The 13,298-nt window shown below is 41.1% G+C and overlaps 1 protein-coding gene and 1 long non-coding RNA gene across 3 annotated transcripts in view; one reads left to right on the top strand and one right to left on the bottom strand.

Moving 5' to 3' along the window:
• LOC120411519 overlaps positions 1-7,003 on the bottom strand; it is a 23,385-nt gene extending 16,382 nt beyond the window's left edge. Inside the window, exon 1 of the long non-coding RNA XR_005603864.1 lies at positions 6,926-7,003. This is a non-coding gene — a long non-coding RNA (uncharacterized LOC120411519). The remainder of the gene's footprint in view (positions 1-6,925) is intronic.
• On the top strand, positions 6,992-13,298 carry GPX8 (glutathione peroxidase 8 (putative)). Of its 2 annotated transcripts, XM_010395271.4 has the most exons (4): positions 7,033-7,296; positions 7,908-8,169; positions 10,198-10,382; positions 10,977-13,298. In XM_010395271.4, exons 1-3 carry the CDS (start codon positions 7,090-7,092, stop codon positions 10,359-10,361), a joined length of 633 nt encoding a protein of 210 aa, XP_010393573.1. In that variant the 5' UTR covers positions 7,033-7,089; the 3' UTR covers positions 10,362-10,382; positions 10,977-13,298. The 2 variants fall into 2 exon arrangements, with proteins under 2 accessions (XP_019138964.1, XP_010393573.1); XM_019283419.3 differs by lacking the exons at positions 7,908-8,169; positions 10,977-13,298 and having other exon boundaries at positions 6,992-7,296; positions 10,198-10,290.

Here is a 13,298-nt window from a genome sequence, read left to right as displayed (position 1 = left end):
AAAGCGATCTGAGAGCTGGAGCACCATTCTCTGAGAACAGGATGAGAGGGAGGTGGTTGTTCAGCCTGGAGGGGAGAAGGCTCTGGGGAGTCCTTATTGTAGCTTTTCAATACTTACAGGGGACTGATAAGAAAGAGAAGCCTGGTCCTTTCAGCAGGGCCTGCTGTGCTGGGACAAGAAGTAATGGTTTTAAACTAAAGGAGGGGAGATTGATACTAGATATAAGGAAGAAATTTTTTTCAATGCAGGCGGGGAAGCAGTGCAATAAGTTGCCTGGAGAGGTGGTGGATGCCCCATCCCTAAAAACATTCAAGACCAGGTTGTACAGGGCTCTGAGCAACTTGATCTAGTTGCTAATGTCCCTGGTCATTTGCAGGTGTTTTGGACTACGTGACTTTTAAAAGTGCCATCCAACCCAAACCATTCTATGACTCCACTTGAAGAGAACAACCTGTACTCACCTTGAAAATACGTTTCATTATAAGAAAAAATGTTTTGTGTACATTACTTCATAGAAAGTGCTTATGATCTCACCAAAAACAAAGAGGTTACATTCAATTTCTCTGTTGGCTATATTCACCTAGGACTGTTAAATCAATAGAGTTGTTTATTGTAAGAGTTCTAATATTCACTGATTCTCCAATCAATTGATGGGGGGGGGGCAAGAAGAAAGAAAGCACTGCTGTTGAAAGAAAGATGTTCAAGACTGCTTCATTTATTAAGAAAATCAAGTGATTGTCCCAAGAATCAGGTTTCCCTAAATGGTATAAAAGCATGGTCTCTTTCCAACATCCAGAGATGTTCAAGAGTACCACTATTACAAAGCATCAGTCAACAAGCCTATTAGACCATCCATCAGTGCTCCTTCTCTTAGAAGTTCAGCTTACTACCCTCACAGAAACTCCTCAATAATATAAATTAAGGATTATAAAATGCTACAAAAAAAGACATTAGGTATCGTCCTGGGTTGCAGTGTATTCTATTACCATCCTCATGAGCTGTTGAAATCAGGTGGGGCAGTGTTTCCTTGCCTCCTCCCCCCAGACTATCTTGCTGTTAATGGCCCATCATTGTCCTGCCGCCTGACTCAGAGATAACTCCCTCTGGACTATCTTCTGTTAATGAGCCTAATCAACACTTTGCCTCATGACTCATTACCCCATTGTGAGATGCTCCACCCAGAGGGAGGAACCAAGCATCCCATCCTGGATATAATCTGGGACTCTGAACGCCAGAGACAACCCTTCCCACTGGATTTCCAGAGGACAGGAGCTACACAGCCACCACTGAACCTTCTGAGGAAGAGCAGACTGTTTTACTACAGGATCACTGCTTCAGAGGACTGCAGCCACCATTCTACCAGACTGCTACCACCACCCTGCCTAACAGGGACTCAGGTTGTATCTTGACTCTGTCAGTTTGAACCAGTGTTTTCTTTTAGTTTTTTTTCCCTTTTCTTTAATTTCCATTAAATTGTTATTCTGACTTGGTGCCTCCCACTGGTTTGTTTTCAAACTAGTACAGGTATGCATCTCTGAAGCAATCTTTTTCAATAGTTATGGTCAAAAGAGTAATTATGTGAAAAGAGCTATTAACATCTTCATATCAACTTCAGAACTGGTGCAATCCAGGGAAGGAGAGAACAAGAGAAACTGTAATCACTGACTAAAAAGTTCCAACTTCATATATGAACAGTCGCAAGGAGATAGCAGTAAAGTAGAGAAGAGGTTCTGAGCGTCATATTATGGTAAAGGATTTTATAACATAAGCACCAGTGCTTCACATAAGAAGTCAATTTTCAAGTTAGTGAAGAGAAACTTCTTCACTAGTGAAGGTGAGTAGCTGAAGCATAGACTTATGCTCCAAAAAGACATGAATAATGCCTAAAAAAGAAAAAAAAAAGAGGTGTGCCAGTGTTCACTAGGAAGAATAAACTGATAAAATGTACAGCAGTAGAAAATAACACCTAAACAGGAAGTGTTCTGAAGTCTTTGTTTCACATGTTAAATGACCTTTCAACCTTGACCAAAATCTGACCACCTGTTTTCTCAACTGTATTCTCAGAAAGCTGCTTTTTGGTAACTTTCATAGCACCTTCTTCTGCCTACGTGACAAAATGAACAGCTACATCCTGCAGAACTGAAGCAATCGTCTTCTTCGCACACAGTCCTTATTAAAGCAAGTGGAAGACTGAGTCATCCATGCTCTTCATGTGTATTTCTTACAATATATGCTTTCCCTCAGAGGTAACAAACCCATCTTGGGGGCTTCATTAGTTTAGTTTTGATTTTAGTTTACAGGATGATAGCCTGAAGAAAGAGGAGAGAAGCTGAATCAAATAAATGACAAAAAAAGCTACTCCTGACTTTTCTCCAGCAGACAATTCCTAAATGGACCTTCTTACGTTACTGTTTTCCATGTTAACAAAGTAGTACCCTCATAACTGATTCCAGGCCAAAGACAAGATAAAAAAACACATCAGAAAAGCAAATATCCTATCTGTGCACTTGAACACTGTATTACTCTTACTTTTCTATTTCAGCTCTCCTGTTATTCCTTCCTTCCAAACCCATTGCAGCATGACTGCTAGGTAGAGTAGTTTTTGTGATGGAGAGTTTCTTAGGCATCTGCAAAGTTACTAGAAAAACAATTTTAATGGAAACAATTCCTCTTAAAAACATGCATGGAAATATTTGTCAAGTACTTTTTAGAATAGCACTGATTGCGTTATAGCAGCACTCGGAAAGCAGATCGGCACACTAAGCAGGACAATCCAAACACTGACATTTGGAGCAGTCACCCTGCTTTCCTTTTGTCAGTGAAGAGACATTTCTACAGCATTATTCATCTTATCCTAAGAAGAGATCTCTAAACAAGATCAAATTGATCATTCCCTTTATAAAGAATGCCTGTTTACTACTGCAGCTCATGTCCAGCCTTAGGTTTATTGACTAGTTATGGAGAATCTGACTCCATAGAAAATTAGTATCTGATTTCCCAGGATCAGACAGGCTTTCACCACTGCTTGTAGAGGCAGCATGCAGGACTTCCTGTTCTACAACCTGAAGATGGAAAGACCTCACACTGTTTCAGAGCCAGTTTCCTAGACCTGGAGCAGGCATTACTGAAAAGAAATACTCTGGTATTCTCCTTAGTAGAAAACAGAATTGCACTTTCTGACCAACATCATAGGAACATATCCTGGACACTTAGGAGCATCTTTTATTTTTTCTCTAAGTATTTCAGTTGTTAATAAAGAAGTCAACTGTGTTAAGTTCCCTACATCTTCCAGGAAGCTTTTCGTGAATGTGGATGTGCAGCATGCAAACCCACTTTCGCCTAGCACTGTTGGAAGCAGGAGTCAGCACTCTCAAATCTCATTTGACGTTTTGTCAGCTCCCCCTGTTGCTGACGGAGAGAAACAGCCTCCCCTAGAGTCAAGTCCCCCGGAACTCAGGGTGCTGGAAATCTGATCTGCACTCTGAATGGCCCTCCAGTAAATCTCTTCTAAAATGAGTGGAATGTGGGTGTTCCTCCGCCGGTGTCCCTTTGTCAATACATGAAGCCTTAGGCACTGGAGAAGAAACAACAGCACAAGGCAAGCTCCTTCTGCCGTGAGTGTGCACTACTCCAAATCCAGGCCTGCGGACTGATCCTAGTTCTGCAGTTACAGCTGGGTCTGCAGGAGCTGCATACAGGGTGAAGAAGAAGCAGAAGGAAGCGAACAAGAGAGGCCTGTATGAGTTCTCCTGCCCTCCTGTCAGTTGTTGATATATTTTCCAGATATGAAGGTGCTGGAACAGACTCTGTGCCCTCTTACAGTCCAACAGAACTTAAACCCATTCCTGGGTGTCCCACATCACAAAGCAAAAAAAGGTTAGTGTGCCACAGGCACTGCTTGGCTGTGCATGAGACCCTCTTTTTCCTCTTCCCTTTCACCCTACTCAGTGTCAGTTGTCTGTATCACCTGCTGCCCTAGGCTGTCTGCACACAGGGAAGAGGAAACTTGGGCCCAGCTTTCCTCTCATGGCTGCAGCATGCTCCTGTGAGAAAATCACAGAATCAATTAGGTTGGAAAAGACCTCTGAGATCATCAAGTCCAGCCTGTGATGGAACACCACCATCTCAATAGACCATGACACTAAGTGCCATGCCCAGTGTTTCTTTAAACACGTCCAAGGGACAGTGCCTCCACAACCTCCCTGGGCAGCCCATCCCAATGTCTAATCACCATTTCTGTGAAGAAATTCCTTCTAATGTCCAACCTAAACCTAACGGCTTGAGGCCATTTTCTCTTGTCCTGTCACTGGTTGCCTGGGAGAGGAAGCCAACCCCCACCTGGTTCCCCCCCCTCCTTTCAGGCAGTTGTAGAGAGTGATAAGGTCACCCCTGAGCCTCCTTTTCTCCAGGCTAAATATCCTCAGCTCGCTCAGCCGCTCCTCACAGGACTTGTGCTCCAGACCCTTCACCAGCTTTGTTACCCTTCTCTGGACTTGCTCCAGTACTTCAGTGTAAATAAAAAAATTGAGAGGATGCTGTCCTGGATCTTGCTCTGCCTGGGCAGCCTGCGCAGTTTGCTGCAGCTGTGACTGCCGGAGCCCCGGCAGCGGGAGACGGGAAACACCGATACTCACCTCGCACAAATTCCCTGCCGCAGGCTGTTTCATAAACCCCTGCCGGAGGTCATCCTCTCCCACACTGCCTTGTTTCTCTGCGTGCTGCCCTGGCCCCTCGCCCGCCGTGCTGCTGCGCCGGGGCTCCGCGGCGGCTGCTGCCATCGTGTGCCGGCAGCGCTGCGCGCCCGCTCCCGCGGCACGGAGCACTCCCACCTGGAGCGCCCGCTCCGCTCCGAGCCTGCCACCTACACCGCGGCAGGACACCAAACACCCAGATTAGCCAAGGCTTAGTGTCATCCCGTCCCTTCGCGCTGTTTATAGTTCTGCCGTGCCCTTGCCTAGGAGCAACAGCCGGGCTGAGGAAGGCTCCGGCAGACGGTCAAACGCGCAAAGAAGGAGAGAGGAGACGGTGCAAAACAAATGTTTCTGTTCAGATAGGTACAGCTGAATCAACGGCGGCACAGAAAACCTGTGGCAGGGGAAGAAAAAAAACCCACAACCTAAATTTGTGTCTCTCGTGCACTAAAGATACATGAATGGCTTTTGAGGGCCCAAGGCACCTTCAGCCCCAAAGCAGCGCAGGCTTAGAGGTCTGGTGGTTCCTGAGAGAGGGACACTGGGCAAACCCACATGTTGTCTGCCTGGAACCAGGCAGGTTCTCTGATCTCCACTCAAAAAAGGTCTTAGATCTCTTCTGATTTCTGAACCTTCTCACCACCACTGCAGCTTGTTCATGTCATTATTTTTAATGTTATCTTGTACTTTTTAATGTATTAAGGGATACTAACTAAAGATTAAATCACTTTTTAAAAATTTTCTTTTGATCAAATTCATTCATAGATCAGTTTGTGTCAGAAAACCATAAAACCTGAAAAATTATCCCAACTTAAAATATAAGAGCCCAGACAATATTAAACAATGTATTTTGTTTTTCAAACAGATTTTAAGCAAGGTTTTAGTTCAGAGTAACAACAGGAGACACAGCTAATATAATGGGCTTCTGGTAATTATTAGGTACACCAGTAAATATTTATAATATATGAAGTTTTGTTTGGTTTGTTCAGTTCTGAAATAATATTAGATGCAAATTGCAAACATTTGAGCTGGAGCTTAGACATCAGGATGTTGCATGGATTTTCTGTAACCAAACACATTTGATCTTGTCTTTAAGGTCAGCATTAGTCACCTGTGCTTGCTCGTTGAGGACACCTTCATTCATTTCAGCACAGAACTCTGTGCTTTTTCTGTCTCTGCCATCAAAACACCATGCTCACAGGCCTCACTCCCAGGCACAGATGAAGCCTAATATGTCCTCAGATACAAATATTGAAATTTCACAGTGTTTCCTAAGCAGCTCTCTGTTATGTAGAACAGTGTGAAGCTCTCTATATAGTCTTGTTAAACAAAATGAATGTGGATTTTAGCTATTTAGAGATTATAGCAAGAATTTAACGCATCACTATGATAGTGTATGAATCAGTGATACTGGTAGTACTACTGAAAAGGAAGAAACAACCAGATTCCAGGTTTTACATTCAGAAAAGCCCCTTCTGATTCCATCCTTTAAAATGCAACCTCTAAGTGCAGCAAAAAATCAGGGTGACAAAGAAAACCCACTGAGACAGAAATCACTCTTAATGGTGGTTTGCACTGGGAGGGACAGGGAGTAAGCAGAGACTCACAAGCAGCAAAACACCACTGGAACTGCTTGTCTTACACCTGAGACCTCTCAGCTAACTCTTCTCTCATGCAGACCTTCAATCTTACCATCTCAGTACATCTCGTTGCCAGGTAGCCAGTAGCAATTAAGAAAGCAACCCATTTTCCATTATCATCCCCACTCTCATTGCAAAAGAATCTACACTGTATTATCTTCCTTTATGACAGCCTATTACCGAGGAGTTTTTCTCTGCCCCATGTGCTGAAAAGGGTTTTGCACAGCTGCCTGTGATCCCAGAGCAGCTGATGGGATGCAGGGCTGAGTTTGTAAACAAGGTGGTTTCAGCCCTCCTGCATTTTTTCTTCCTGAACAGCTGTCCCCCAGACTGCTTCTCCAGGTCTGCCTGATAACACAGCTGCCTCCTGCTGAGCAGCTCTGTCAGATACACTCCGAGAGCCCGGGGGATGTGCTGAAGCTGCTCTACAGCTTCACGCTTGGCCACAGCAGCTCTCAAGACAGTGCAAACAAACACTGGAGTATCCCACAGAGGTCAGTTAGAGCATTCAGCATCCTTAGGTGGTGGGTACACCCTTCATTCATTTCTTTCCCCCTCCCTCCCCCTTCCCCCCGAAAGGTCCCGATACTTTACGTAAGAGCTCAGGAGCCCAGCAGGCACTGTGATATGTAACAGCTGGTTTGCAACAGGGACAAAAATGAGAAGCTTGTTCTTTCCGGTCTGAGCTGAGAGTCTCATATTTCAGCTCCGCCTTCACATTCCAGGCCTACCCAGGCTACTCTCAAAAGATTTCGAAAATGGAGCCTCTCACAACTAGTTATCCTCTGAAATACTCAGTGCCCAAAGCCAGGGTCTTTGTTGTCTTCCTGTCAATGGTTTTGTGTACCACCATTCTCTGCCTGCTGCAACTCAGGTTTTTTAAACCTAAAATCAAAGATTTTTATTCTTTTGAAGTCAAGGATTCACGAGGAAGGATCATTTCCTTGGAGAAGTACAGAGGGAAAGTAAGTTATTATTTCACTTTTTCTGCCTTGAATCTTTACTGACAAAAAATGTGTACATTTCTAGGTAAATAAAAGGTTTGGTTATGGGAGTTTTTTGGCAGAGATTTGTGCTAAATTCCTGCTCTTCACACAGTAAACTGGAGAAAATTTGTTTTATCTAGGCCTGCTCCAGGAATTAAGTATTAGATCTAATAAATCAAGGAAAGAAATCATATTATTTATAGACCAATGCAGCCTAAAAGGCAAACTGGTGTATTTTAATCTTAGTTTGGAACACTGGTTTTGGATTTTAGAAATTCATCTCGTAAGTATGATTTTAGTGCATGTCCTAAATATCTGCTTTTTTAAATGCTTATATTTAAACAAAGCTGTAAAAAATAAGTTTATCAGTTTACTGGATTTTTACAACAGATTGTTTGGACGTAATTATCTTCAGCTGCTTTCATCATTATCTGTTTTATCTGTTTAATGAAACGATGATCAGACAGATTAAGTTTACCTTTCTGACAGGAACCATCTCGGTAATGAGAGATGCCATTTTAAGATTTAATTGTGATCTCTACAATATCTGTAGGCTTTTTCCTTACTATTCTAACTTTATTTTTCTGAAGGCAACTTTGGTTGTAAACGTGGCCAGTTACTGCCAATACACAGACAAAAATTACATCGCACTGCAAGAGCTACACAGAGAGTTTGGTCCCTCCCACTTCACTGTGCTGGCGTTTCCCTGCAACCAGTTCGGAGAATCAGAGCCTAGTTCAAGCCAGGAAATAGAATCTTTTGCCAAAGGAAACTATGGAGTAACATTCCCTGTTTTCCACAAAATCAAGATCCTAGGATCAGAAGCAGATCCCGCCTTTAAATTTCTAATAGGTAATTGTTTTCTTTTATGTATCAAGCTGCCTGTGACCATGGTACTCTTACTGAAGCCAGGCTGAGTGTTTTTGTCAGGGAACATTGAAGTCTTCATAAACTAGGGAGGGAAACAGGCTCTCAACATACAATTACTCTCATTGCAATCTGGATATCAAAACTATGGGCAGAAGAACAGTATCCTGAAAACATCAGTTTCTCCTCACTGCTTGTAAAAACAGCCTACTCTGACCAGCCCAGCTAGAAACATCCGTTTTGTGGGTGTATAAACTTGGGTCCAAAGATTTCCACCTACAAAATCCCATTACAAACCATGTGATTTTTATTTTAAAAAGGCTTTTATTATGAACAAAACTGTAGTTATGGGGATCACAAAATTACTGGAAGATTTTATATAAACACATGCAGATGAGATTCCTTTCTTAGCAGAGTCATATGTCCACCTTTACATAAACTGTACTGTAAAGCAGGATTATATGTACTAGTTATATATAACCACTGAGAGAGAGAGAGAGAGATAGATAGATAGATAGATAGATAGATAGATAGATAGATAGATACAAAGTTAGATAGAACCACTGATTTGTATTAATTTTTCATGTGAACTTCAGGGCCTAGCCCACAAAATCCTGCATGAATACAGGGAGCATTTACAGACTAAGAGCCTCATATACTCAGAAGCAGAATTAAATTCTCTTGTCTCAGTTGATCAAAGATCTCATAGACTTAAAGCCAACTTGAAAAGCCTCTCTGAATTTTTCTGAGTTTTGACCAGGCCTTTGAACCATATTGATACATGAAAGAAAGAATAGCTTAAACAATCCTTTTCTAACACACCATTTTAACTAGAAAAAAAAGTAACAGAAAGCCCAAACCTGTATTCAATCTCCTTGCCCTCCATTCCACTCTCTCATAGTGCCTCTTGTCAGAAAACTATTACAATATCCAAATGAAATCTTTTCTAGAACACTTAAGTGTTGCTTCTTGCCATATCCTCTATGATACCTCCTATGTACTTGAAAATTGTTATTATTGAGTAGTCATTTAAGTGGTCACCATTGTCATTGTAACTGTGTTTGTTCCTTCCTTCTCTTAGGCATGCTACACAGACCTCAGGTAGCTTTGTCTCCCTGAGTTGCCAGATGTCCGGTGGAATTATTGAGTGTTTTCTCTCTGTTCTTTACAGAAGAGACTAGAGCACAAAGGCACCAGCTGTGTGTGGTGAATCCAGATTCTAAATATCAGTGCAATCAGTGTTAAACATTAATACCTATAAAGGCAAAAAAATTGCTCAGCATTTTCTTATTTGACATGCTGTTCACCCGCAGGAAGGAGAAAGAACCTTTGGTACTTAAATATTTTGAAACAAAGTTTTCTCTTCCTGCATTCCTGTGTCTCACATTAAATTACTGTGGATTTTCAATTAAAGTATCTGTTTTCTTCATGTAGCTGTTTTGACAATCAGAAGGTTGAACATCTTCATGCTATACCACCCTTTTGTGCCTGTGACTACTAGCAACAGGATGAAAACAGGACTGTCAGATAATCTAGTGCAAAGTTGGTCCCCTTGCTGCACAAGTGTGGTGTCAAACTTCAATCCATTGCTTCAAAAAATCAGTTTAGGGTCTGGCACCATTCCCAACCAAACACTTGTTCTCCACTCAAAATCTACTGTAGTTTTTTGTGAAAGCAGCCTAATTAAGCCATCACCCATACAACTTCCTGCTCCCATTTTACTTCCCCAAAACTGGCATAAAACTGGGGATTCCCTGAATAAATATGCAGCCCTTGTATCCTCTTCCCTAGGAAGCATACCACAGTAAAAGTAGGAACTCTCAAACAGTTTCACAGGAAGAGGGGAGCATCATTCACCTCCCACTTTTCAAATCATTAACAGCAACCAGTAAATCCACACCCATCAAATAATATGGTGGGATTACTTCAGCATAAATAGTCAAAGAATCAGTGTGGGGCATGGAGACAATTCCAGGTGTAAGTCACTAAAATTATCTGATTTCATTCTTACAGATTCCTCAAAGAAAGAGCCTCGATGGAATTTCTGGAAGTACCTTGTCAGCCCTGAGGGTAAAGTTGTGAAATTCTGGAGACCCGAAGAGCCAATAGAAAGTATCAAGCCAGAAGTAACATCATTAATCAGGCAGATAATCATGAAAAAAAGAGAAGACCTCTGAAAAGGCCATTCAACACCATGGGTATGCAGCCTTTCTACATTCCTGGGAAATGTTGCTAGAAGCTAAACCATCAGGTGATTTTGCTGCTCTTTAGCAGTGGTGTTTGCAATGTCCATTAATGCTGGATTGGCTCCCGCAATGGCCATAAGAATGACTGAGGTTACTGACAGGACAAGGCACTTGGTGCCTTGCAGGGAGGGACTGTCAATCTGCATAAGGGGTTTATGATTTTTTTTTTTTAATTGCTGACAATAGCTAATTAAAATTGTCACCAGAAGGGAGATAGTTAGAAAGAAAGTTTATTTTAAAATTACTTGTTATTTACACAGGGTTTTTTTCCCACCTACCAGTAACAAAGAGGTTCTTATATTCCATTAACACATAATTGCTCTGTTATGAAAGAAAAGAGGCCCAGTGACAGCCATAGCAGGGTTTCTAGAGACAAATGTAACTGAAGATACCAGCTTTGCAGTATCTTCTCAAGGAAGACTACTGAACTGTGAAGCTGTCAGTTGCAAAAAAATTGTACATAGAAAGTAAGATTATTAAAAGAAGAAAAAAATTGAAACAAAATGTTTGCTTGCTTGCTTTATATTTTGATTATTTTACTTTCAGTTTTACAACACCTTTAAACTCTTCAGCCTTCTCCTCACATTTGTGCTGAAGAACAGTGCCTCAGACATGATCTCCTTTCCTGCTGGATTCCTTCTCTTCTGACCTGGATGAAGGCAGGGCCTGTGTAAATATACATGGTTGTTTACAGAAGGATTCAAGGGGCAACAAAAATCAAGAGCCCAGCACTCTAACAGACATCTTTCTGACACAGTCCAAAACAATGCTCCTCAGTCACCCACCTACCTCATCTCTAGAATAAAATGGCAATCTTCAAGTAGAGGTAGAAGAAGGGGCTGAAGGTTCATGGCTGAATCCCCACTCTTCTCACCTTGCAACCTCCCCAGTCCTGCATGTAACTGCAAACCCATTTCCAGTTCTGTCCCACTGTTCTATTACAAACTGCCAAGTGTTTTGATTTATCTCTTTGAAGAAGGGAGATAGCAAATATAATTAAGAAACCTCACTCCAGCTGCCCATGTCTTGAAGGAGGGCTGAGAAAATAGAAATGAGAAAAAACTGTCTCAGTGGAGTTTTCTATATGAAAAGAATGGATAGAATTAGTTCTGTTCTCTTGTAAGACTAACAGTGATTGAAAATACCTAAAGTGCTTCAAAATTTTTTTCCAGAAACAGCCACTTAACTGTATTAAAAGGCGAGAAATTCAAAAGAAATTAAAAAAACAACAAACAAACGAGGGGTCTTTTTCATTCACTTATTGAATTAATCGAGAATTTCACAAAAAAATATTTACGAAGATTGAGTGATGGTACTGATGTGGAAGATTAAACAAAGTCACTCTCAATAATGACAGAGATCTTTTTGGAGAGGAACTCAAATTTAATGCATGATAATTTTATCCACTTACACTTTCGGAGTCCAGTTAAGGACTATGCAAGGGTCTCATTAGACCAAATGAGTCTGCTGCTAGTGTTTTAGACCAGCCTCTGCACTGTTAGCCATTAACCTGCAAGATTCCACATCAAATCTGTCAAGACAGTGCCTATTCTTATGCTGAGATCCTGTATTTTACTCCAGTTGCCTCCTGCATGTACAGTTCCAGCCCTGAGAACACATAGTGGGACATAACAGGTGATTTTTGTCATACATCTCTGCTGCTTTGATGGAGCAGGAATGAAACTGAGATATGGACCCTCTCCTCTCACTGGGAGCAGGCTACAGTCATGTAACTGTGTGGCAGGACACACTGTTTTGCCCTTAAGAGGTGGATATCTTAACTTGAAAATGTACAAGTCTAAAACATGCATGTCTGCTCATGTGCACTGCTAAAGCTCCCTGGTTTTTGCATCACTGAATAAAAAAAGGGTAGGTATAAAGATATGTTGGGTGCTGTTAGAGGAAGACCTGAAAAAAAAAAATGCTTATTTTAGTCCTGGTACTGCCTGAGAGTTATTCAGCATGTGGGAAATTTCACCTGGGTCCTTAAAACACTCAAGACAAACAGTGCAGTATAATTTTCTAGTTTGAAAGGTATCAGGAAGGGAAGGAGGGAAGGAAATGTGTACGCTTCGTTTGTGACTCGCTCACTAAAGCTCATATTGTTTTTCAGAGGACACAGTGTAATCTTGAATATCTCAATGCCAGTATTAAGATCAAGTGTCTTTCCTGGTATTCAGAAATAGCATGTGATATTAGCGAGCAAGTGGACAGAATTACTTAACTCACACCTTCCTGAATCATGTCCACTCCACAGTCCTAGAAAAAGAAGATTTTGTCTGAGAAAACAGTCATTGAGCTTCTCATTTCGCTATTTAGTCACAGTGCACTACAACCATCTTCTGAAGAGATTTCAATATAGGTACTGTTCAGTCCTGATTGTACACAGTTTAAGTTTTTCAAAATTTACTGTTAATTAACATTCCTCAACAAATTAACATACCTCCTTAACAGAAACTCAGTGTGTTTGTATTACTTATATATCATCATGAGACATGCCAGCTCTTCCAACATAATGTTTAGGGCAGATCATTGATAAGCTAATCACTCCATTCTTAAAACTAAGTTACCAGTTATCTGAGGTAAAAATAAAGCATCTTTAATGGCCAAATCTATGCAAACTTGGAAAGGCAAATAAGTAAAATGGAAGTAAGAATACTATTGTATAAATACACATTTATTTATAGTCAAAAGGCAAGAAAGTAGTATGAGTGCATGTCTGCATAAATATTCACTTAGAGTTAATTTTAAATACAACATATAAAAATACAAAGTCCAAATTTTTAAACAGATTGAAACCTATTTCTTGGATTCTTAAATAATCTCCCCAATTTAAGATTAAACTACCCTCCTATAATGTTTAACAAA

This window comes from Corvus cornix, chromosome Z (assembly GCF_000738735.6).
Source record: "Corvus cornix cornix isolate S_Up_H32 chromosome Z, ASM73873v5, whole genome shotgun sequence".
Taxonomy (NCBI): Eukaryota; Metazoa; Chordata; class Aves; order Passeriformes; family Corvidae; genus Corvus; species Corvus cornix.
This window is presented reverse-complemented; position numbering and strand designations above follow the sequence as displayed.